The following is a 27,442-nucleotide window of genomic DNA, read 5'->3' on the forward strand; positions in this document are numbered from 1 at the left end:
CAGAGAGATCTGACAAAACCAGACAGAAAGGTTTTCCCTCATCCAACTCTCTCAGTGACTACAAAATGTCACACAACAACCACTGGGGACTCAAAAGGTCTCTCACAGAAAGGTGTTGTCTCTCATAGGAAGTCTTTAGTGTTCGGTCCCTTTGTTCTTGCTCTAAAACCCGCCCACCTCCCTCTGTTCTCTTCACCAAACTGTCACTCATGTGCCCTGTTTCCAGCATCTCACTGTAACTTAATTTTGGACTTTCAGGATGCTGTTAAGCCATAGGACACCTTAATGAGAACCAGATGAAGTTAGTCCACAGATATAAAGAATAGTAATAATCTCTCTTTGAAGAGTGCTTCATACAATTTATGACATACTCTCCTAAACAGGAACTCTTAACAGTCACAGTAATCCTAAAAAGAAAACCCTGGCAGCTCCATGTTATAGGTGAGGAAATGACCTTAGAGAAGATATGAGACTTTGCCCAGCCACAGGCCCACGAGGAACAGGCCAAGCACTAAAGCCAGAGCTCTGTGGCTAGAAAAGAAAGAAATTTTGAAATATAAATGTTTGGTAGGAATGATACAGTTGATATGGCCAAGTACCTAGAAAAATCAATACAGAGTTTTTTTTTTTTTTTTTTTCAAGGAACTATCCTAAAGAGATGTATTTGCAAGGAATTAGTAAAGAATTCACATCTTTGTTGGCCTTTAGAGACGCGTTTACCTTGTTCCTTAAAATATGTGCAGGAACCGGATGTTCTAAAACAAACTTTGAGTGTGAGTAATCTGTGTGCCCTTGTCTGTATTTCAGCAGCCCTGTGAGAGCTCTGCACCACAGAATCACATTGCCAGGCAGCTTTACCTGGCAGCTGAACACTTTTCCCTCCGTTATTTCTAACGCTGCTAAATAATCAGGTGCATGCTTTTCAACTCGATATTCTGCCTAAGTAACTACCGCAGTGCTTAAGAAGCTTTTATTACCAAAGAAACCAGTAGGTTCCTGCTAGTTCTCCATAGCCAATTGCCACAGTGAAACCCAGTTAAGCTGTGCCTCCTTCCCTGAGCAGAGAAAGAATCCAAACTCTGCCTGTGATTTATCACTTAGGTGCCTGCTCGGGAGTGACATTTGCCGCTCTGCCAGGCCCCAGGCAAAAGGATAAGAATTAAACAGTAACATCAAAATAGAAATGACGCCATTACCTCAGGGTTCGCAACAAGGCCAGCCCCCGCCTGTGAAGTGTCCACTCCTTCTATGTTCATGGTTTTGTGACAGTTCACCTTCAGCATCTTAATCTCTTCCACTACCCACAGTCTGTGAGCTTAGCTAGTCTGCTTGCACCACTCTCAGCCTCAGTTTCCTTGCTTGTAAGGTGGGGAAATTGGAGTCACATCACAGAACTCTTGGGAATACAGTCATTTCCCTAACACACAATAGGTGACCATGATAAATATATTGAGAGTTCTATAATTCTATTCTTTATTGAAAATATAAATCAAAGGGCTAGGGAGTTGGCTAAAGCCATTGCTGTGCAAGTGTCCTAGTTTAATTTTACCACCAAAAGCAACACGAGGAAGAAAATAGCTTATTTGGCTTAGTTTCAGCCCATTGTTGGGGGAAACCAAGACAGAAACCTAGAGGTAGGAATTGAAGAAGAGACTATAAAGGAATGCTGCTTGCTGACCTGCTTCCCTTAGCTTGCTCAGCTACCTTTCTTACACAGCTCAAGTACACTGTCCATTAATTAACAGTAAAGAAAGTTCCCCACAGATCAGTCTGATGGAGGAAATTCCTCACCCTCACCCGAGGCTCCCTCTTCCCAAATATGTCAAGGTGACAACCAAGATCAGCCATCACAGCATCCTGAGTTCAGATCCCCAGCATCCATGTAACAAGCCAGGTATGGCAGCCCATTCCTGTAACCTTAGCAGTAGAGGCTGACACAGGTGGATGGGAAGGGAACCTTAGAGCTAGCCAGCCAGTCTCACAAACTCCAAAAAGTAAAATAAACATGCCAACATCAACCTCCAGCATTCATAAACACTCATGCACAGGCACACAGGAGGGGGTGGGGGGAGGGGGGAAGGGACAGAGAGAGAAGAAAGGTCTACTGAAGGCTGAGCCTTAATTGATCCAGTACTTTGCAGAGGAGTACAATTTAAAACCAGTCTCAGATATAGGCCAACTAGGCAGGGTGACATAAGACCCTATCTCAGAAATAATTTTTTTTTTAAGAAAACAAAAAACCAAAACCTATTTTTGTGTAACAGAATATCACTGATCATTCATTCCAGGATACTTACTGTGCATCAAGCACTATGTACATATGTACACTTTATACATATGTATCATTAAATCTTACAACCACCTGTGAAGTGGTTAACAGAAAAATTAACATTTATAAGGGTTAACTCACCTTTCCCCGCCCCCATTGTACTGCTAAAAATATAACAGTCTAGATTTAATCTGAATTCAAATTCCTAATCATGAAACAGAACTGTGCCTTTAGTCCTTCGGAAATATTCTAGAAGTTAAGTCCTGAGCACTCTGACAGCGTTTTTTTGTTTGTTTGTTTGTTTGTTTGTTGTTTGTTTGTTTTGCTTTGCTTTGTTTTGTTTTTATTTCTGATACAAGCAGTGGCTTCACCCTTAAAGCTATCTCGTTATTTAGATGTTCACCTGAGTATTTAACACAGAGGAAAGGGCTCAAGGATTTCCAAACTCACATATAACCTTTAAGTAAAGCCATGTCTTTTACTCATCCTTGGGGTTTTTTCTTCCAAAGTAAAACAACACTGCACAAACTAAGTGGGTTTCCATGGTTTCTATCCCTGAATCCCAGTTGTAGCCCAGGAACATATTACTAAGTATTTTCCTGGTTCCCTGATTAATACCTGAGGAGGCAATGTTCCCAGAAGAAAGCCACATTAGACATCTTCGAAACTACTTTACTCAAAGCTTCGGTTTGCCTCTTAAAGGATTGCTGCTCGTCTTGTGACCTCTGAACCATTTACTTCATGATTGCTGGCACAGCTACTCTGACCTTTTGGTCCAGACTGCCATGCATACAAACATGTGGGCTAGTATAGACATCCTCTGACACTTTACTGCTAACCTGCACCCTACACTTCTTAGGAAGTTCAGGATTCCCCACACACACTCAAGAAGTCTGCAAAGGAGCTATGCTCCCAGCAAACTGTCATTACTGTCCTGGGTCCTTTCCTGCACCTGTCCTATAGTTCTGTGTGACCAAAATTGCCTTCAATCAAGCTCCTCTCCAAACACTTTTTACTTCTTGAACTGCATCCAAAGACCTCTGACTTTAATTGGCTGATGCAGCATGCCTGACAGAAATGTCATAAGCATAAAATGTAAAAGGTTAACTGCCAAGGAGAATGGTGCAAACACACCACATTCCCTTCGAGAAGGATAAGCTAAGCTACTTAAGATTAAATGTTCACTAAGCTTTTTTCTTTTTCTTTTTTCTTTTTTCCTTTTTCTCTTTTTTTCACATTCCCAAGGACCCTTCTGACCTTTTGGCTTCTGTTAATAAAGCTTTCACTGGTTCCCAAATAGTCAGAAGCTGCTCTCTCCGTATAGTGCCTTGGGCAAAGGTACGTGTGAAGTCTTGGATTTCTGTGTACTGCACATTGTAAGCCAAGAAGTGGGATGTGATAACAGCTGAAGCTGTGTCCCACAGAACAAAAAAGGAAAAAGAAAACAACTCCACAAAGGAGGATAGAATATGAGACAATACATTTCTGTTCAATATTGTATAACAGGAATCCAGGAATCCACTTGGTTAGCTCAGAGGACAGTAGGCGAGATTCACAAAGGGAAACCTGAAATATAAGTTCAGTCCTTGTTTGTTACTTAATGATCTTATTTACCTATTGCAAGGCACCTCTACCTTCATGACACTAATGCTTCATAAAACAAGTGGGAGACATGGATGAAAATAACACATTCTAAATATCTCTGCCTTCCTATTTTGACCCAACTAAGTATATCTAACAGCATATACTAGGGACATAATCAAGCTGTTCTCTGTAACATGAGAGAGAAGAGAAAGAAAAAGAGGAGGGTGAGAAACCCACCACTTGTCTCTTATTAAAGTTCCGTTGCCTAGAAACACGTAAGGAGCTATTCTGAGGCAATTACATGAGTCAAGATCATTCCAAGCATGTTTTTCACTCTCCATCTTTGACTAATTGGTTTACCAGATTTGTAATAGTTCATCTGCTGTTGTTTTTAATTTCCCAGAGAGACCAGTTATTTTTAATTCAGGAACCTCGATTTTTAACTTAACCAAATAAGCTAAGTAAAAACCAAACTTCCAACAAAAAAAGGCTGCCCATCACCAAACACACACACACACACACACACACACATACACACACACACTACTCCACATACTAAGGATAACTATTAATATAAAGGTTTTAATAACAGAAGTAGCTGATAGGTCAATAGGTCAGTGAATGGATAGACTTTAGAATAGTGAATAACTCAAACTGAAATTAAAAAAAAAAAAACCTCCTCAAGCTTCTTTCAAAAACAAAAATAATAAGCACACAATTATTTTGGCGCCAAGAGAAAGTTATATGATAGCAGTGCCCAGTGCTTTGAGTTGTTGATGGCATATTTTTGACATTTCACCATCACTTTGTGTTCTTTCCCTCTCTTCATGCACTTTTACTTTCTCAGCCCATCCCCATTCCTTCTTTCTTGCTCATACCTAACAATCTCATGCCATCAGACACTGATGCCAGAATAAAACCCACCACTGTGGTAGGTTAGAAGGTAGCTAGAACAACCTTTGAGGGTCCTTCCATGACACCACTTCAGCCGAATGCTACCAGCATCCTAAGCACTACTCTAACCCATCCTCCAAAGACAGTCTCAAGATTATAAAGGTAGTAACAGCCAGACCTGAGAAGGCTGATTTTGAACTCAACGTGTTCTTGAGACATTTCATTGAATTTTCTCTTCCACTCTTTTGAAGGTGATTCCAGAGCCATGTACTCCCCCAGAAAACGCATAGATTTGTATTTGCCTCTCTTTAGATCCCTTAACTTTTCCAAGTATTTTTACATTTATTTTTCTCATTCCAAATGACACTCCAGTCTTAAAACACAGATTTAAGAGCCTTTGAAAAAATGTGTAGATCCTTGGCTCTGGTGATGTAAGAAAAAAATGGGAAAAAGCAAGAAGTGAAATCATTTCAAGGATCCATCCTCTAAGTCTCAGTTACAGGAAAAAGAAAAGCTTCAAAAGCAGAGACATTGCATCAGAGGAAGGGTCTGTGCTGCCATGGGGATCAGGCTTTTCTATTTCTAGGAAGGATTTACCAACTTGAGAATGAACCACACCCACCCCTTGCAAAAGCATCCTTTGTCTGCCATCAGATGCTGAATTGGTTTGGACCACCCACAGTGGACTGCCCCTCCCCCAGTTGTTTATCAAATGTTATATTAGGATTGGAATTTATTCTTGCGTGTCTTTAAATTAAAACAAAACAAAACCAAAAAAAAAAAAAAAAAAAAAAACCTCTTCTTGAAATCAAGCAAGAACAATAATACTAAGAAACAAAGTAAAACAGACGTGCATAGAAAATATAGAAGCTACTCTGTGACACATTAGAGACAAATGTTAAGGGTTACATATCTCAAAACCCCCATGACCATTTCTGAATGAAGAACGTCAATGGCTCTGTAGATCCCTGACTATCCTTTTCCACGTCATGAAATTGGCTTCTTTACTAGAAAGATTTTTCTCCCCCCACTCCACCCTTTTTTATTTAAGTATCTAAAATTGATATGGAATGCTTGAGAGTAGTTAAACTGTCACTACTTATACAAAACACATAATTTTAACATATAATATGAAAATGCCTCCTTCATTGCCAATAAAAATGTTTTTAGGGTTTGCAGAATGAAGCACTGCCCTTAGAATTTGAGCAAAGTTCTGGGCAGGGTAATACCCTTCTGTAATGCCAATCTCTGGAGATGGAGGCAGGAGGATCAGCTTTTCAAGGATAGCATGATCTAAGGAGTTCAAAGCCAGCCAGTGCTACGTAAGACTCAGAAATGAATGAATGATTAAAAAGAAATAAATGCCTTTGAGAAAACTTTAACAGAGTGCTAAGGTTCTCCCTCAGTATTGGCACAAACATTATCTAAATTTAACTTGTGGAAGAAACAAAACAGAAGAAAAGCAGATAAAGTGGGGGACATGAAACTTTCAGAGCAGCAGATGATCTGTCCTCAGACTACTACTGTCAGCATCTTTTCTCCGATTTTTGTTACTATTATTCTTTCATATGTTACAAAGTTTCCCCTTTTTCCCCTCCCCCAGTCTCTCACCACCACCACTCCATCTCTCCTCTCCCCCACATCCATTCCCCTTCCAACTCTCCTCAGAAAAGATCTTGAGACATGATCTTACTAAGTAGGTTTTGCTGGAACTTGGAACCATGCTGGCCTTGAAATCTCAGAGACCCACCCAACACTGTTTCCCTAGTGCTGAGATTAAGGTTCACCATGTCTGACTCCTCCCAAAATTTATAACAATTGGGGGGTTGGCAGGGTAGCTGAACCATGGCTGGGCAATCCTGTGTTAACTTACAGTATGCTGGCTGCAACCGTCCTTGAATGTCACTGAAGAAGCTCAAGATAGAGTTTTGACAGAGTTTGGGCAGAGATGGAATCTAGTTTTTGTTACAGTAATTTTGCTCTTGTTAGGTGTTGGACAAGTACTACTAAATTCTCCACATGCCCTAATTAAAATCCACACAGACCACTGCTGTCCCGCCAGATCATTTGAGAAGCCCCAACCTAACCAATTCCCTTTTGCCACACCAGCCCCCAGTGCTTGTTGTTGGCATTCATTTGAAAATGGCTTTTCTAATAACTTGCATATGGTGTGGATGATTCTCTAAAAACCAGTTTTGTTTCTTACAGTGTATGATAATTGACACTCTTAATATACAAAACCTTATTCTGATTGAGCAAATGGGCTTCTCTATGAACTCACTCTATTCTAATGTCACTTGTCTGCACAACAGTGGCAAACTATGATGTTCTTATCAGCCTGTCCAATAGTTATGAGTATTTACAGAGTTCCATTAGGAGACCAAACTCAGCCTTGCACAAGCTGTCTGCATATGATTATAAATTATTTAGCTCTCTTAAACACCTGTTTCCAGTCCTCAGCACAGGTTGACATTTGTTTCCACACCATTGTGTTGCCTCTCAACTTGTAGTCATTTGAGAACTACATTGTGTCTTTTGCCCTATTCTTAAATGCTCAGGATTAGAGTCAGTAGTTCTAGCTCAGGGCAAACTGCATGAGTGCCCTTTCTTTCTGACTTAGTTACCCATAGCCTGTGACTGTTACCCTGGTAGGTGTAGGTGGGTCTTCTTTATTATATACATGCCTTTTTTACAATTCATTGTAAAAAAAAAAAAAAAAAACAGCAATTCATTGTAAATTCATTGACTTTAACTGCATATCTATGCAATGTGCATCATCTTTTTGATATGCCTTTATGTCAGGTGAGCCAAACAAACAAATTTGACATGTAATCACATTCTTCGTAAAGATGTTATTAGTGCTTAAATTTTTAAAATAAAATAATTTTTTAATCTCTATCTCAGTTAATTATATACCCTCAATTTTACTTTTGTTTGCTCCTTTTGGGGATAGGGTCTCACATTATAGCCAAGCTGGCCTTAAATTCATAATAACATTCCTACCTCTCCTCCTGAGTGCTAGGATTACCAGTGTAGGCCAATGTATCAGATCATGTTCTCAGTTTAATTGGGAAAACCTAGTTTGACTGGCACCACAATATCTTTAACCATTGTCCCATTAGTAGTAACTAATGTTTCCAGTGAAGATATCTGACTAAGGTTATCCATTGTGTATGATCAGTTGATCAACTGAATTTCCAGAGGGAGTCATTCAAAATCTGAGTCTAAAAAATAAAATACTCTCCTTTTTCATCAGAACTTTTAGCCATTTATATTTGAACTGTTTCTATTTTTTTCTAACTAAAAAAGCTAGACAAAAATCTATGAGCTGTCAATATAAACCATATCAGATTTCACTTATCATTAGGAAGGCTGGTAGATCTTTTCATCACTAGGAGAAAAAACTTCTTTTTCTTCTGCTGATAGTAAATTACCCAAAGTGCAAAGTGCTACTTAAGAATTCTTCAGCTCAATGAAAGAAACTCAAAATGTGTCACATCTTGATTTCTCCCCCATGAAGTTATACAATGGTTGGTACACTAGTTCTGTTGACTTAAAGGTGTCTGCCTAAATGCTTTTTAGTATCAGATTAAAAATCTCATTTACCTCAAATCTTAACTGGTAAGCATTGAAGAGGAGAGGGTACCAGTGTTTTGAGAGGTCTGAGAAAGCCTGCTCATTTCCATTTGTTGCTTTGCCTATGCTTGGCAATACACTCAAAACCAGCTCACCATGGCATTCTAAATTAGGTAAGGGAGCTAAAGGGAGGGCAAGCAGCTCTATTTTAATGATATGATCTGAAAGCTACAGGCATCTGCTATATCCTATCTGAATACACAAGAGAATGGGATGTCTATCTACCTCCAGATATCCACTGAGGCAGATGAAACTCAGTGAAATATATTACTAAAAAAGAAAGGAGGAATGGATTTGGGAGCAGAGAAAATAAGGGTCTCAAAATAGAATCAAACCAGGGATAGTGGTGTGACCCCAGTACTAGAAAATAGAAGCAGGAGGACTATGGAAAGTTCAAGGCCAGCTTGGTATATGTGCAAGTTCAGGCCAGGCAGAGATATGTAGTAAGACCCTCAAGAAAAAATGAAAAGGAAAGCTTAGAGCAGGATGTTCTTTCTGCCAAAATTCATTAGAAGACTACATCACAAATATTATTGCAAAGCTGATGCTGGAGAAGTGTTACAGTTTTCTACCTACAACAGTATTTTTAAGGACAAAGCTTAAGGTGGAAGAGTTCCTTGATAAGGACAAGTTACCCTTTTTTCTACTGAGGCAGAGTGGACCATCTATGACAATCCCAGTGAGTGGACTAGTTTTGGTAGATGGGGCTACCTTCACTTTGTTACCATGAGCAATAACACATCCATTTTACTGCCTATCAAAATGAATGTTATATCTAAGTTCACAGAAATAAATTTTCAATTTTAAGACTTATTTCCATGGTGCCTAACTGAGGAAGACTAAGTGGAGATCTGCTTTTAAATTCCATCCAGCCTCAGACTACCTATCAACTTCAGGATCAGCTGCCTTTTTAGGTGACCTGCTTGCTCATATGTCCAGTGGAACTACCAAGCTACTTGTAGATGGCTGTAAGAACTAATCATGCCACAGTTAGTACTCTGTCAATATGGAGCACTTGTTGAACATTTTTCTAATCACTAACATGTCCAGTACTGAAAGGTTTTAGCTGTAAACTTTTGAATTGCATTGGTGATTATTTTTTACCCCCTGAGATACAGTCTGTTTGGCCCCTAATGGCGAACTTCATCAGACTGTTAATCCTTGTTAATGCCACCAAAAACTAAAAGAGATAAATGGGCCCTTAGTTGCAGAAAAATTGCCTTCTAAATTACTTCTTCTCGAAATATCCAGAATTTAAGTGCAGCGGTCTTTTTCTCTGAGACAAAAAGAAAAAAAGAAGAAGTTTTCTTGTTGGAATTGGATTGAGGACATTATCTCCCAATCATTAAGGGAGGTTATTACCACCACGGAGCACAAAAATGAAAGCCACCAGTTTTCACATAGGGAACTCTTTGAAATAGCCCTCTTTCCCCCCTGAACAAATGGGCATGGAGAAGAAGGGTTCCAATAATGGATAGCATTGAGAATGCTTTCTCCTGTGCTCCATTTATCTAAATTGGCAAATGAGGCCTGCCCACCATCTCTCAGAAGTTAAGAGAGATGCTGACTCATCCATTAGGCCCCACCTCACAGCCCAGAGGTACCAGAAAGGAGAGGGTTTTTCCTATGCTGCCTGCCTCTCACTAAACCTAATCAGCAGTTCAAAGAGCTCAGTTCCCTTTCTGAAGACCAGAAGACAGCACTTAAGGAAATTCTAAGCTATCCATTGAAACACAGGGAAAAGTTAAACTTAGCCCTAGAAGCATCCTAGAAGAGTATATGCATAATACTCCTAAGTGTATTATGCATATACACCAATATGTATATCACACATGTGCAGATATAGGAATATAAAGCTACATGTATGTGCTTATAAATGTATGCATGTGCACATGTATATAGCTCCTCAGTATCTCAGTTATTGTTTTAGATCTACTTACATAATTGTATGTGTACATGTGTTTAGCATGCATGTAGAGACATATGCCAAGTGTTTGTCTAGTACTCACAGAGGTCAGGAGAGCTCATTGGATTCTCTGGAACTAGAGTTACAGATGGTTATGAGCCACATGTGGGTTAGGAAAGCTGACCCAGTTCCTCTACAAGAGCAACAAATGCTCTTAACCACCACGCCATCACTCTAGTACCTCAATACCTCATTTATAATAGCTCATTTCTCTTTCCAAAATATATATTTGGAAAAGGTTTGGCCTGAGTCCCAAAGGAAAGCACTACATTATTTAACATTTAAAGCAGAAATAAATATGTTCTTATGTACCCATTGAATTGGAGTTGGGGCAGACAGGTGCATTCATATGTGAATTGGAAAGGGGGAAATATATGGCCATTGATTAAGGGGTGGGGAGACAGATCCACACTTGTGTATTTTAGAAAGAGAAAAAGGAGAAGGAAGAGGCAATGATGAAAATTTTAAAACACCAAGCAAGATGATGAATGAAGCTTTCATAAGACATGTAGCAGGAAAACTACATTCCTCCAGGCATTGCCTTTTGAAAGAACTGTTTCTGTACATTGTGGGATGTTTAGCAACATCCCCAGGACCCAACCATGACAACCAAAAAACATCTTCAGACTTTGCAAACATCCCAGGCATACCTGAGAACCATTCATTCTACCAGGAATATTCAAAAAGTTCTTGCCTTCTAGTTGTAATGCTGTCATACACCTCTATGATTCTCAAACTCCTGTAGCAAGTGTAGCAATTAGCAGACTACCTCCCTTTCTTTTTTTAATTGATTAAATTTATTCATTTATTTTTACAACTCTACTCCAGTTTTCCTTCCCTCTTTTCTTCCCATCCTCTCTCCCACCCTTCCTCTGCCCCCACTCCCCTCCTGCCCCACCCTGAATCCACTCCTTCTCGCTTTCTGTTCAGAAAGGGGCAGGCTTCCCATCGGTGTCAACAAAGCATGGCATATCAAATTGAGGTAGGACTAAGCTCCTCTGCCTGTATGAAGGCTTGGTAAGGCAATCTAGTATGAGGAATAGGTTCCCAAAAGCCTACCAAGGTATCAGTGTTAGATCCTGCTTCCACTGCAGGAGTCCCATAAGTAAACCAAACTGTACAACTCTCTCACATATGTAGAGGACTTACGTCAGTCCCATGTGGGTTCCTTAGCTGTCCATCCAGTGTCTGTGAGTTCCTCTAAGCCCAGGTTAGCTGTCTCTGTGAGTTCCCTTGTAACTACCTCCCTTGTTATTATTGGCCTTTTCTTGTTAGACTTTTAAAGAGAGAAAATAGAGGTCAAGAGAAGGAAATGCTGAGTCAAGTTGTCTTTCAGGTGAATGATTTATTAACAACAAAGCAAGCAATTTGACAGATGTCTAAAATAAGAGGTTTTACTCCCATCAGACAAAGCAAGGTGTCTATTCTCAAAGGAAGAGAAGGTCTTTCACCAAGAGGAAGCAGACTTAGTTAATATGTAACCTAGGCAACCAGGAGTGAGGTAAGGACACTGGTCATACAAGACTTAGACTACATAACAAGGGGCACTCTTTGTTGTATATGAGAGTGGGGCTTGTGTCAATGTGTGGCACAGGCACTGTGACAGCAGTCAAGTGATCTTTGACCTCAAGGTGGCAAAGGATAGAGCAGGGACTGAGTGTGTTCCCACCCTGCTCTCTGCCATCCCTGCTACATAAGGGGTCTGAGTTCTTGGATACTGCTGAGTCCTAAGCAAGTGGATGGACTCTGAGAATTTCTAGTTCTTTATTCTCAGTCACTGTCCTTTAGATTCCCACCAGTAAGCAGACATCCCAGTCATTTAGGAAGCTTTCAGAGAAAAAAAAACAAAAACAAAAACAAATTTCTGCCATTGATCTCTTCATGGTAACATCCATACATAAGAGGCATAAGTGAGAAATCAAGATAGAATAATAAAAAGCTGAGTTTTTGCACTCAATGGAAACTACAAAAGAAATTCTCCAACAATAAGCCCCTCCTGCCACAGGTTGCTAAGTAATTTACCACCAAGACCTTTCCTTACTGTGGTGGTTGGAACCGGGGAATGAGGACTGGGAGAGGAGCATTTGTTTTCGTTTGGTTTTCACAGTCATCACGATGTGACACTAGACCCATGTCTTCCAATAATTCATCTCTCACCAGAGACTTGAAAAGTTTGACAAACCTTTATTAGCAAATACTTTGATGGGGTTAGCAAGCCTCAGGCCTCCTTGTATTATATTATTCTCTTACTATATTATTCTAAAACCATTCATGTGACTCACACAGCATTACCTTATCCAGTGCCTTTTCTTCAGAGGGAAACAATACCTGATACCAGTACACGCAATAATTCGCCACAGTGACACTGGCCAGGTAGACTAAGAAATGAACCAGGAAGAGGCAGACAGGAAGAGAGCAGCATCTGCTGTACGCTCTGTTTCTTCTGTTTCTTAGTTAAGCTCTGATGGATATTTAACATTGACCAGACCTCTGTCGATCTTGATGTTTTAAAAATACATATTTATTTACTTGTTGGGGGGTTGGCAGGGGATCTACGTGTACCACAGTGTGACTGCAGAAATCAGTTCTCTCCTCCCACCATGTGAACCCTGAGGATCAAACTCAGTTGACAGGGCTCGGCAGCAAGCACCTTTGTGTTCCATGCCATCCTGCAGGTCTCAAGCTTGGAGTTTTTAATCTATCACTTTCACTTTCTAGGATATCTTACCCATGCAACTGGCTGTACAGACTTATGCCTTCCAAATTCATGTCTTCAAACCGAGACCCTATCACCTCCATACCACACATTGACTGTCTAAGGTTTAACCGAGCCCCACCAGCCTCCTGCCTTCATCTTGCAATTATATTTTCAGATTTCCAGCTACCTGAGTCCTAACAATGGATGTTATCGTTCTTCTCATCTCTGCCCCCCCACTCCACCTCTACTCTATAATCTATCATCAAATTCTGGAGCCTCTCTCTTTTAAATATTCCCAGAACCCCACCATTTCTCACCCTTCTATCAGCAACCACCTTAGATTGGGCCATTTTCATGCAGACTATTAACAACAGATATCCAATCTTGCTTCTCCAGCTCTGACCCCACTTAGCTTCTGAGAGTGAGAGCAACTGAACCTCCAGTCACCAACCTATCTATGTCCAAGGTCTTGTACTACTACCTGTAGTCTCTCCTCATTTATCCGCTCTTTCCTCCTTACTCTTTCTACTCTTGCCTCAAGAATTTTAGGTACCCTGCTCTCGGAAGCATTCTTTGTGCCCTACTCTCACTTATTATCAGAAATAACATTTCTATAAAGAGACTTTCCTAGATGATGCTGTGGGCCTTTAGTCCTGGTAATCAATTATCCTGCTTTTTTTTTCATGGAAATATTTTTCTTTATATACAGATGTATATGGGCATATATACACATACATTTACTATATGTATCTATGAAGAAAGTAGGTGTGTCCATCCATATACACATATACATGTATGCAAAAATACACTTGTTAAGGCAGGGGCTGGCAAACCATGGCCTAGAACCCATCTAACTCTGACCTGTATTTTTACGGAAACAAAATAGGAATGGTATAAACATCACACACACACACACAAACACACACACACACACACAATAATAATAATAATAATTATAAAATTAAAGGTCATACAGCAAAAAAAAGGTCATACAGCAAACATAAGGGGGAATGAATGAATAAATAAATGCATGCATCCATAAGCCATATGTGGACTATAAACCTAAAATAGTTTCCATCAAGTCTTTCACAGAACAACCCTGCCAACCTGTGTATTAATGTGTTGTCCCCTGACAGAATATTAACTTCTCCATTTTTCACTATCATATCAATACCACATAGAGTACTTCCTGGAACAATGAACAATAAATAAACATTTTTATGTGGATGCGTAAATGATGACAATTAGTCTCAGTGACCAGTCTCACATCACACAGGAAGTTGGCAGAGGAAGCAGAATTCCACCCTAACTTTCTTCCATTCCACAGCTGGGTCCTGGAATTCAGGAGCTGTAGTCATTTGAACCTGTTTCATTTGTACCCAGATTCCCTTATATACACCATGTCTAACACATATCTTAGGAAGAGAACTCAGGTGGGTGGAAGAGAAGACAAAGGTGGAATGTGTTGTGGAAAGCCTTGAGAATTCTCTCATGGATAAGCTTATGCCTGCCACCCGCCTTGTTCAACTGGCTTTCATTCTCATTCTCTCTTCTGCCTTCACCTAGCATCCGAATAAAACAAGGCAAGCAATGTTGTTCTCATTATGCACATTGCAAAACTGAGTTTTGAGGAGTTTTAAGAAATTGACTGTAATACATAGCAAAAACTATAGGATCCAAATCTATCATTTTTAGTGGTTTTCCATTCTACCAAACCGGACCAACACATATTTCATAATTCAGCACACATCTAATAATTCTGCTGATGGGAAAATGCGACCAGAGACCTGTAAGAATTTTTTTTGAATGGCAGGAATCTCCTAGAAACTCTTAAGAAACCAGGGATACTATAATTCGCTTGAAGTTTTATGGTGTGCAGGAAAAACTCCTCAGCTATAAATGGCCTACAGATGGCCAGAGGTAGCATCAATATCAGAACGCAGAGCTAAAGCAATGAATAGGATGGCCAAGACAATCACATTCTGGGATTTTTATTGGTGTGACAATAGCCTAAGATTCTAGAGCAGCCAGGCCCATGGCCATCTTTAAGAAGGGCAAGAGAACTGACAATTATGTCACCTGACATAAATATCCCCAGTTGTCATCTCTTGGACCAGCTGGCACATCAAATCAGCCATCCTTTGAAGCAGCTGACTTTCGAGTTCAGAGTGTCTAAGACTACACATGTTTCATGGCTTAAGGGCCAGCCTTGGTAACTGAAACTGCCAGGGTCCATTGCGTTATGCAGGGAAGAGGTCATGATGACACATCCTGGAGTTCATCTGAATGCTGGTTATGAATTCAGTGTATGTGTAACAGTCGATTTTCAAATGTGACCCTTTGACTAATTCCCTCAAGCATTATCAGGCTATACATATCTACTGCCTGTCACACCCTCTCAACTCCCCCTGATCTACTCTCACATCACAGAAAATGTAGTCTCTGTAACAGAAATGGGATTTTATCCATTTCTCCATCTCTTTACCCTATTCAGAAAATAGCACAGTGCTCAAAGAGCTTGAGGCAGTGTCATTTTTGAAGTTAGAATATGCTAGGGCTGGAAGTGATAGTGCACACCTTTAATCCCAGCACTCAGAAGGTGGATCTCTATAAGTTTTAGACCAGCCTGGTCTACACAGTGAGTTCCAGTTCAGTAATACAGTGACAGCTATATAGTGAGAACCTGACAAAAGAAAGGGAAATTTACTCATTAAATATCTGTGATTATTAAGCCAAATTTAATAATAATTATTTTTCTAAAAATATGCACTCTATATCATTATGTAACTACATATATACTATTTCTTTTAATTAATACCTCTCTCTCTCCTTCCTTCCTCCTCCTTCCTACCCCCATCTCTCATTTCGAAACAACATTATTTGTAGCTCAGATTATCCTCAGACCCTCAGTCTTCCTGCCTCAGCCTCCTAAGTAATGTAATCACCTCTGTGCTACCACATCCGGCTTAAAAAAATCTCTTTATAAAATGAGTTATTCTGGTTTATATGGAAGCAACATCAGTCATTCACTAATGTGCTAGTAGTTTTCTCATCACAGTAACAAAGGAGCAACTTGAAACAGGGAAGATTCACAGGGGCCCATGATTTAAGGAGATACAGTCCATCAAGGCTGTGAGGGCATGGCAGCAGGAGCAGCATGCAGCAGCTGATCACATTGAAAACAGACAGAGATGAATGTTGATGCTCAGTTAGCTTTCCTTTTCCCATCTCTGTGTAGTCTGAATCCTCAGTCTGGCCCTGCAATCTGGGTCCTCAGTCCTTGGTAGAGTGGGTCTCTTCATTTCAGTTAAATCTCCCTGAAAAAAAGCCCTCACAGACATGCCCAACGGTGTGCTTCATTAATGCCCTGGGACTCTTGAATTGACAATAAAAATGAACCTTTATACCTGTGAAATCCTTATGTTAAAAATAATAATAAAATAAAAGTAAGAAGACGTAGATTGAATGTTGTTCAAGGGTCTGAAAGCTTCATTGTATTAGATGTGATCTCAGTGTGAAGCTGTGATGCTCCATGGATGTTGCGTGCTTGGAAGGTCTGGCTCCCAAATCTGCATATATACCACTTTAAGCATTAAGAAATGTATCATTTTTATTGCCAGGCTTGAGAAAGAGATCCAAGATCTTGAAAAGGCTGAACTGCAAATCTCAGCCAATGAAGAGGCAATTCTAAAGAAGCTAAAATCCATCGAGAGGACTACAGAGGACATAATAAGAGTGAGTGTAACTCAGTTTTAAACTGTGACTCCCTCTCAAAAGAATCCACACATACTATTTCTTCAAAGCATTGCTATAAGTTAGATTTTTATTTTTTTTAACTAAGTTCACCATGGAAATCTTTTATCTTACAGTCTGTGAAGGTGGAAAAGGAAGAAATTCAAGAAGGTATGTTTTGAAGCAACCTGTTCCATGTCAAAGCAAGATAAGTTTCATAAAATCACTGGCCTTGTTTCACTATTAGAAATATCTTACATGTATTTTAAATTAATATCAACTTTACAGAGTCAATTGAGGACATCTATGCTAATATCCCTGACCTTCCAAGTTCCTACATACCTTCCAGATTAAGAAAGGAAAGAAATGAAGGACAAGATGATGATGAACAAAATAGAAAAGGTATTTGAGAATCTACATTCAATGGCATGTTCTCAATTTCAGGTTTCTTCTGATTAATGCATGTATGTATTGTATGTGTGTATGTGTGTGTATTGATGCTCACATCCAACAGCATTCACACAGAGATCAGAGGACAATTTCCGGAGTCAGTTCTCTCTTCTTCGCTTGTCTGAAGCAGGATCTCTCATGTGTCTGCCAATGTGCAGCCTACTGCAGGTTACCTGATGCATGAGTTTTGGGCCAGTTCCCCTGTCTCTGCATTCTGCCTCACCTAAGAACAGGAACATACCATCACATCTGCTTTTTTTTTTTTTTTTTTTAATGTTGGTTCCAAGTATTGAACTAAAGTCATCAGGTAACAAATTTTTGACCTTTGAGCCATATCCCAATGACTCCTCAATGTCATATTTTATAGTCTTCACATTCTGCTTGTGTTTCCAGTTTAGGCAAAGGTCCATTTTACAAAGTTCCCAGGACTATATGGGACAGTTCCCAGGGATTGCACAGTTGGCAAAGGGAAGATGACTATTTCATGCAGTTTTCTTCCTACCAAAATAAGTAGGAACGAGTAAGATAAGGCCTGAAACAGGCAAGAAACACTCTAAATATTTTCTGCTCAAAAAAATTTCATCTAGTAGATATTGAGTTATAAAATATTTTAAGTGAAAAATGTCCCTTGGAAAGGTCAAGCATTATTTGTCTTTATGAGATAATGATTTCCATAAAGCTAATACGTTAAAGCCTCTGGGAAATGAAGGTTTGGCCAAAGAGGAAAACCTTTAATTTTAGAATCTAAGGAGAAGCTATTTTCCATCTGCAGGTAGCAATCACTTATTGAGGCAACAGATATTTAATGAATAACTACTATCCACCAAGCTCACTTAGGCACATGGTAGGTTTTCACTAAATTAAGCATTCGGGGAGTACAATGCAGAAGACAGAGGTAGAGATGTGAGGCAGGGAGAAGATGGGTAGAGATCTTTCAGGTTTAATTGGGTATCCAGGGAAAGCCACAGCACATCAGTCAACAGAGGACACAAAAAACATAAGAGGATCTGGAGGAAAATACAAAAATACACCAAAAGCAAGCACTGACACACTCTAATTCTAAGAAGAATGCTGTTCCCTTCACCTGTTAAAATTCCATCCGCGGGTCTCTTGCCTGGATTCTCGTACAGACTTCAGCTTCCCCACATTTGCCAGTCACCTCCAGTTCAGTTGCTATTGCTCTATTTTAAGCCCTTCATCTGCTTCAAAGTGATGCCAGATTGGGAGGATAAAAGAGAGATGGATAGGGAGGAAACCCATGATTAAGAGCACCCACTCCTCTTACAGATAACCCAGGTTCAATTCCCAGCAGCCACACAGCAGCTCACAAATGCCTATAATTCCAGTTCCAGGTGATCTGATGCCCCTTTCTGTTGTCTTCAGACACCAGTCATACACAAGATGCACAGACATACAGGAAGCAAAAACACACATACCCATAAAATAAGATGGTTTTTTTTTTAATCTTTAAAAGAGAGAAATGGGACTCTATGCTTCCAATTTCTTTGGGTGCAGTGACACATCTAAGCACTCTCCACACTGTGAAGATCTCAGAGCACTTTACAGTTTCAGTGGGCAGCTGAGCTTGCAGCAGGGATGTAAATTACACTGCTAGGTGTGCTACCTGATACAGCTCATAGTGTGACTGCTCTTCTAAAGTAAAGAAGGCAGTGATTCTTTATAACAAGTAAATAAAAGTGGGTAAGTCTGACTGGCTACTTTCATTAGTTGAAAACAGATAACTTCTGATTCTCTGTGAAAATGCCAGCTAAATGGATCTGTTTCTCTTCATCGTGCCTCCAAATTATGTTTCCAAAATTCTACACTTCCTAAGACACCATTTGCAACATGGTTGGTTGCTATAGAACTAACTGGTAAAACTAAGGGAAATCTACAGATGTATTTTTATGTGTATATGTGTGTACCTGCACCTTGTTCATACAGGTGCCCTCAGGAGCCAGAGGGCATCAGATCCCCCTGGAGATGGAGTTATAGGAAGTTGTGAGCTTCCTAACATGAATGCTAGTCATGTAACTCTGGCCTTCTTGTAAAGACATCTGTCTCCAGCATCCAAATCAGAGGGGTTTGGGGTTTGTTGTAGTTGTTATTTTGCTTTGCTTTGTTTTATTTGAGACTTAACATTGAATGAAAATCTTAAAATTGAATGAAATTGTTTGTCTCTGTGTAGCCCGGGCTGTCCTGGAACTCACTCTGTAGACCAGGCTGGCCTCTAACTCACAGAGAGTACCTGCCTCTGCTTCCAAGAGCTGGGATTAAAGGTGTGTGCCGCCACTGCTGAGTTAGAAGTTTTTAAATGTCATATAAAAGACCATCAAAGCAAACAAGCTAGTTTATAAGAGAAAGGGAGTACTAAATATTGTATTAAATTGGTCTTTTAACAGCTTTGTATGCCATGGAAATTAGAGTTGAAAAAGATTTGAAGACTGGGGAAAGTATTGTTCTCTCTTCAATACCCCTCCCATCAGATGACTTTAAAAGTACAGGAGTAAAGGTGTATGATGATGGGCAGAAGTCAGTCTACGCAGTCAGCTCCAATCAGAACACAACCTACAATGGCACAGATGGCCTCGCACCTGTCGAAGTGGAGGACCTCCTAAGACAAGCCTCAGAGAGGAACTCTCAGTCACCCACAGAGTATCATGAGCCCGTGTATGCCAATCCGTTTTGCAGACCTATGACACCACAGAGAGAGAGAGTAAGCCCTGGACCAAACTTTCAAGAAAGGATAATGATGAAAGCAAACGGACTGGGCAACCATGCAAATGAATCCATGCACTATATGAGCGAAGGGCTTTCAGAGGGGAGAAGCAATGGTACATCTCACATCAGCCCTACTCGGCCAACACCTCAGCCCCGATCAACGGTTCGGCAAGCAGAAGAGATGGTCCACACCCAGCAAAAGATGGTAACTCCTTGGGAAGAATCGAACATCAGGCAGAATGAACATGAGGTTTCTCCAAGGACAGGACTGAGCCCCTGCAGAACAAGCCCGGGGAAGTTAGGACCCCAGAGTTCCTCACCCACTTGCCAGGAGGAAGCTGAAGATGTAAGATACAACATCGTTCATTCTCTGCCTTCTGATGTGGATGACACAGAACCTGTCACGATGATTTTCATGGGATATCAGCAGGCAGATGATAATGAAGAAGAAAAGAAGCTTTTGACAGGGTACGACGGGGTCATCCATGCTGAGCTGGTTGTGATTGACGACGAGGGGGAGGAGGATGAAGGACAAGCCGAGAAGCCATCCTACCATCCCGTAGCTCCCTGTAGTCAGGTGTACCAACCAACCAAACCAACCCCACTTCCTAGGAAGAGATCGGAAGTTAGTCCTCATGAAAACACAAACCATAAATCTCCCCACAAAAATTCCATATCTCTGAAAGAACAAGAGGAACGCTTAGGCAGCCCTGCCCGTCATTCTCCCCTTGGTGTCCCAATGGCTGGAGATGGGACTGAGGATCCGTCCTTAACAGGTAATAAAAATGACAAGGCATGCCATTGCTGTTTACTCATGTGACTGTCTTCTGTGTTAATGAACGTTCGTTTTGACTTTCAGTTTCTGTGTCTGCCTCATAAACTAATACACACTGACAGCTTTTATTAACGCTGGTCCAAATTATTATCATCAGAGCAAAGTAAGTCACTTCAAAAGATAACAAAAGTGAAAACTCTGTCTTGCTTTGCTTTAATATTGCATTGACTGCCTTTAGTTACTGGAAATGTGTCTTCCATAAGGGAGAAATACCATATGTGAATAGCTGGGGTTGCTAAGTAATGTCCTGATCATCAGAAGCAGACTTTTCCCAGCAGAATCCAATGACTTACACTTTACTCATAAGTTAACAAGTAGCCTTAATTTTGCAAGGAAATAGAAAACACATACTGTTTTCCTCTCATTTTATTACTCTGCTGTATCTCCTTTCTCTATATTTTTATAGTTTTATTAACTTTGGTTCTTCAATTTTCTATACTTTAAGAATAGAATGTCATTTTATCTTGTATCATCTATGACTCAACTTTTCATAGTCTTCTCAAACAACATTTTTCCCTATTTTCTATATAGCTACATTCCTCATTCTCTATGAAGTTTTTAAGGCTTTGTATGTCTTTAGCTATTTTAACATTGAATGAAAAGTAACCCTAACACTTCTTCTATAAACCAACAGCTCCTCAATTTTAAATTCCCTGTTACTGTTCAAACATCACATCATTTTTGGAAAAATAAATAAGGATCTAACAAGAACAATTAGAACAGCTGAACAAACTCTGCCTAAAAATCTAAGTCAAATTATATAAATGCACAGATTCTAAATATTAGAAATGGAAGGTCATTTTAAATGTTGCTTATTGAAGAATGGTTATTAAAAAGCAATAACTAAATAAATCATTTTTAAAAGTTTAAAAAAAAAAAAAAGAAGCAATAACTACTCAGTAGCAGACAGCCCAGCGGGTATAACCTGATGGTTTTATAGAGGTATGGCAGAAACCTATAAAATCAAGATGTTCCTTCCTTATCAAACCATAAGCCCAATCTTGTGTTGTTAATAGCATCATAATAAGAACCTCCTTCCATTCTTAAAAGCCCTTGAATTGTGTGAGCCCAATGTCAATTTAATTATCTGGAGAATTTCTACCCCCTTGAGAAATGGTCACTCATATATCTTCCTCAGACTCTGTAGTAATATTCCCACACAATGGAAAGCTGCAGATACTAAGTTCCTTTTTATTTGGAGAAGGAGCTTTGTTTGCAGTCAAATGTTTCCTTTGAAATTCACTCTTAAAACAATGCACAAGGCATAGAGAAAAGGAATGCCCTATTTATGGCCAGTTGCATGAACGTGAACCATTGTAAAACACAAAAGCAAAAACTCCCTTTTTGATCTTGGATATTAGCCAGCTCCTCCCAAACACCCTTACCCCTTCTCCCCTAACCATGTTAACATTTACCCCAAGAAAAATGGCAGGAAGTGACTAACATTTCCAGACAACACTAACCATGCTACTGAACTAAACTTATGAAAACAGGAAAACCTATTCCAGACAAAGAAACAATACAAAGACTTGTACTATCAAACGAAATATCTTGTAAAGAGAATGCTCCAAATTCCTTACGTTTGTGTTGCTGTTTTACCTCTCTGCCTTCCAATTCATCACACGGATTAGAGTGGAGGTGTTCAGGATGAATGAGTTTTTAAAAAATATGTCAATCATATTATGCTTTAAGGGACCATCTATGTACATTAAGAACACAGCTACCTATGTATTCAAATTTCACAAGTACATTTCATATTGTGCTTTCAACATTGCACACATGCATACATGCAGAGAGAGGGAGAGAAATGCCACAATAATTAAAAACCCACAATGTAAGTCAATTTCTTTATTAAAGTACAAATATCCTATTGAATACTAATAGTCCTGGTGGACACACTAATTAAGAACTGTTCAGTCTCTCTTCACTTGTTATACGTATAGTTATCAAAGTCTTTTCTCAAAAGCAATTTGTAGAGTTGGGGAAGATAGTTCAGTGGATAAGAGCACCGTCTATAAAATAAGGACATGAGTTTTATCCCATCCACCCATAAAAGGCCAGTCATGTGTGTGCATGACTGTAACCCCACCATTGCCAGAGCAGAAACAGGAAGATCCCAGGACTTTGATGGCCACCCTGCCTAGCCAAAACTGTGAGCAACAAGGCATTGAGTAATAGAGGAGGACACCTGATGTCCTGCTTTGGTCTCCTATGCACACCAGTGCATTCATCACACAAACACAAACACACACACAGAGTTTTTAACTTGAAAAACTATATGTAGGAAGAAGAAAGATAAAAATTAGTCCAGTGTGGATAGACTAAAGATAGTATATTTTAGTAAAAGTTTGAACACTATAAAGCATGACAGAAAAAGTTAAGTAATCTTATGTCTGTCTAACTGATATAGTTCAGTCCACTATTATGTGGCTTCTGCAAGCTTTCCATGAGATCCCACTGCCCCCACCAACAACAACTAGACAGCTAGCCTTCTTCAGTAGACCTCACATGCCTATTCTCATTACAGTTCCGTTCTGTTCTCTTAGGGATGAAGAGGTAGAAAACCCTTCCCTCTGGAGTACTCACACACCACTGAGCACCACTGACTCAGAAACTGACAGCAGGGGTTAAGGAAGACTGGGGGTGAAACATGAATCTCTCTTCCACCAAATTTAAGCAACTAAAACTATCTTATCTGTCTGAGTGGTTGTAGAGAAACAGGACTGGGATCAGAGAAGAGCAGAAAAGAGCGGTCAAGAGAACTGATGGTACAGTGTTTGAGGGCTGCCCTTTGCCTTGCCTGGGCATGCACTATCTCCAAACCTCCAGCTAGAATTTAGAGCTATTGCCACAGGCTTGGAAAAAGAAATGCTGATGCTAGTTGACTTCACTGCATGTCCTGGGACAGAGGGTGGGCTCTATTTACAGACCCTCAAGATCAAACGGAACTCTAGGGAACAGGATTTTGTCCCTGCCTTAAAACAGACCTTTAAACAATCCCTTATCCCTGCTCTCTCCTGGCACTGGTAATACAAGGGGCCACAAAACCCAAGAGCAGCCCTTCATGAAGCCTTGCCTCCTGCCTGTTCTGCTGAGGGACTGCAGGCAGCTCCTCAGAGGTCTCCACCCAACAGCTCCCAGCAACAGAGCCCATCCTGCTGACTGAGCAAAGGAAATTCTCTCAACACATCCTGAAGTCAAAGGAATATTCTCGGTCTTGCTGTTAAAAGTGATCATTCAAGGGAGAACAATGTTGTTTATCTTCCTTGAAATGAAACTCTCACAGAAGTAGCATGGCAATGAAAGTACCTCATGATGGTAGCAGGTCCCCATCCCTTCTTAGATTTTTGTAGACGACCTTTTGGAGATAGAATCATTTCTTTGGTTAATAGGTAATAATGTGTGGCATAAAGATGGGGGAAAATGTACTCCCTTTTATTGTTTCATTAAAACAGAATTGCACAATTAGTTTAAATGGCTCTTTCTTGGGCCATTTTACACATGAATGTAATATTATATAATTAATATAATTATTTGCTCAGTGCCTTGAAAGTGTCTTTCAACTTTCAGAACATGACTGAGGCAGCTATACTCAAGGACCCTAAGTATTAAGGCATGAAAGCAGAACACCAAAGGAGTATTATAAATCCCACACCTAGGTTTTTCAAATGTTTTCTACAGCCAAAACTTCATCAGCAGTAGAACTCAAAAATACACTTGCCATTCAAAAGTCTAAGTACACATTAATGATTAATTATTAGTTCACTTTGTTTCACACATAAATTTATTTTTGTCATTGCATAATCAAAGGTCAGAGAGCCTTTGGACGATCAAGCTTAATGAGATTAAAAACAAAAATCTAATCACTAAATATAGCTTAAATATTAGTATCCTTTTTTATTCAGTGGTACATAATTAAGGATATGCACAAAATTGACGTAAAGGAATACATATCTAGGCTTATAGCAAAAATACATAACATCCACCTGTACTGTGTTTGCTCTGTTCTTTTTTCTGACCTTTGTAGACCTAAGTTCTCCCTAGTTCTCATCCTATGCCTGCCCTAAGCTAACCACAGCTCATTATCTCTACTATCTCTTTATGCTACTAAAACAATGCTTACCCTGTTGGATAAAACCATCTGAGGTATGTTCTCAACTTTCCTGCCTTCTATAAAATAGTCATTTAGAGTAAAAATTATGATCCTATTATAACTTGATTTTTTTTTTCACTTTAACTTACAGCTTTAAGGATAAGAATGGCAAAGCTGGGAAAAAAGGTAATCTGAAAGCTGTAGTGCCCACCTGAAGAACCTTTGCAGAAGAAGCCAAGAAATGCCTGAGAATTTCTCTTCTGAACACTTTTATTTCTTCTTTTTCCTAAAGTCTAAATATATCTATATATAATTATACCCATAGTAAGCTACGTAAATAAATAGTAGTAGTTATTTGTAGGGGAAAATACCCCCAAAAGCTGGGGAAAGCAAATGCTAACTTTTCCAGTTACTTGACATGACTCAGCAGGTCGGGGAACCAGTATATTTTTATTGTATTGATACCAAAGCATTTCTAATAAGAGCTTGTTAAATTTAAGAATAAAGTTATTTAAAATACCTTGACTATCCTGACTGGCATTTAATGTTGCTAATGCAAAGATCATACATAGGTGTACCTCATCCTAGAGATATCAGCCTTCCAGTCTAAAAATCAGTAACTCTTCAAAGCAAACGAATTCTCATGCAAAGATCAATTCAATTGGCTCAGTTGAGACTCCAGACCATTGCATGCATCAAAATATATAACAATTGTCATATAATATATGACTGTTATACTTACATTTTGAGAGTGTGCTTAGATAGATCATTTTGCTAATGCACATGACCTTCTTCTTCAAGACCATTGGAAAACACATATTTCTGATGGTTTTAGGAAACCCCAATCATAAACTTATTTCACTGCTACTCCACAACTGTAATTTTGCTACTGAATGGTGTCTCTATTCCTAAGACCATCAGAAATTTGTGTTTTCTGATGGTGGCAACCCACAGATTGAGTGAGAATCTCTGCCTAGAGGCAATGAGAGGTGAGAACAGCAGGTCTTCTCAGGAGGACAAACATTAGCCCATGAAGCATCTATCTCAGATTAGTTGTTTTTCAAAGTCCAGCTATTCTCTGGTAAGAGAGAGCACCTTCTGCTGGCCTGGGAGATTGTGGACAGTCAAAAGGTTTACATTGCTGAGATGCTCTCAACAGATACCGTATTCTGTGTCCATTTCATGGTCCTTTAGCATGAGTGACCTGCAAATTATCCTTGTAAAGTCCTGCCACTTTCAAGCTTGCAGTATGAGTTTTATTTTAAACACAGCCTGCAACACATGACACTAAGTATGCCTTGGAACCTCTCTGGCTTCCTGGCATACCCCAATAGTTGGCTGGTCTTGCCTGAATTCTTTTTCTTCAACGTTTCTGAGACAATTATCAAAGAGGAACCAACTTTGGAATACAGGTCAGTACATAGCAATAAACTTGTCCCTACCAGTCAACTTCAAAGCTACTATAGAATCTAACTGTTCTGGGTTTGCCCCCCATCGTCCCAATTGCATGTAAGTGTAATTCTTGGAAATTGTCATAACACAGCCTGGCAGTGGCTGTCACCATCCACTTACCAACTTCATTGCCATCTGACCAGTGACTGGACACTCCTACTGGAACTAGTGATTTCTCTAAGAAATGATCTCAAAAGCAGGTAGAAATACACAGGTGAAAACAGCCTTTTACAGAGCAAAGCCAAGATACCGCTGAAGGCAACAAGACTGACTCTGACCATAGCTCTCAACACTGAATTGGACACATTGAAATGTATCTGTCTGGAGGGGAGGATGCTAGAAAACCGACCCACAGATCTACTTAATCTTGAGAGTGACCCTCCCACACTTATGAATTGCAGTTACAGCGAAGTCACACGGGCTCCTTGTAGCCAAGGAGATGGTTCACAGTGAGAAAAAGACACAAGCACAGAACAGACACCAACTGCATCCATCACACTCGCTATTATCATGCAGGCAAAGAGCTGCCCTGACCTTGGTTTCTTATCTCAAAAGTGAAGTCAGTTAATGTCACACACCCTGCAGGGTTGTCTGAGGACTCAGTAGGTCAGTCAGTGGACCATATAAAGTATCCCAGCCATAGTCAGCTCTAGCTGAGAAGTCATATATTTAAGACTAACCCCATAACTCTCATTGTACATTTTGATGTTTTATAGGTTTAGTGCCTAAGTTAGACAAATAAATGTTTAAGAAAGGGTAAATAAAACAAGAGGTAAGGTGAGCCAGGTATGGGGCACGAGCATTTAGTCACAGCACTCAGGCAAGCAAGGCAGGGGAAATCACAAGTTCAAGGCTAACCTGGGCTGCCTCATGAGACTCTCTTGAGAAATTAAAAAGAAAAATCAAATAAATTTAAAAATAACAGAGATTAGGGTAATTTTTTTTTCCAAGTTGCTATCTTGGTTAGGGTTTCTATTGCTATGAAGAGACACCACAACCGTGGCAACTCTTATAAAGGAAAACACTGAAGTAGGGGTGGCTTACAGTTCAGAGGGTTAGCCTATGATCATCATGGTGAACACACAGGCAGACATGGTAAAGTAGCTGAGAGT

The 27,442-nt window shown here is 39.8% G+C and overlaps 1 protein-coding gene across 1 annotated transcript in view; it reads left to right on the forward strand.

Moving 5' to 3' along the window:
* The window catches only part of Palmd (palmdelphin), a 48,196-nt gene extending 22,793 nt beyond the window's left edge, over nucleotides 1–25,403 (forward strand). Inside the window, exons 4-8 of the mRNA XM_051185606.1 lie at nucleotides 16,668–16,782; nucleotides 16,917–16,950; nucleotides 17,068–17,181; nucleotides 19,632–20,726; nucleotides 25,030–25,403. Coding sequence (XP_051041563.1) covers nucleotides 16,668–16,782; nucleotides 16,917–16,950; nucleotides 17,068–17,181; nucleotides 19,632–20,726; nucleotides 25,030–25,073 — 1,402 coding nt within the window. The 3' untranslated portion in view covers nucleotides 25,074–25,403. The remainder of the gene's footprint in view (nucleotides 1–16,667; nucleotides 16,783–16,916; nucleotides 16,951–17,067; nucleotides 17,182–19,631; nucleotides 20,727–25,029) is intronic.
* The last annotated feature ends 2,039 nt before the right edge of the window (nucleotides 25,404–27,442 follow it).

Source organism: Phodopus roborovskii, unplaced genomic scaffold, assembly GCF_943737965.1.
Source record: "Phodopus roborovskii unplaced genomic scaffold, PHOROB, whole genome shotgun sequence".
Lineage (NCBI taxonomy): Eukaryota > Metazoa > Chordata > Mammalia > Rodentia > Cricetidae > Phodopus > Phodopus roborovskii.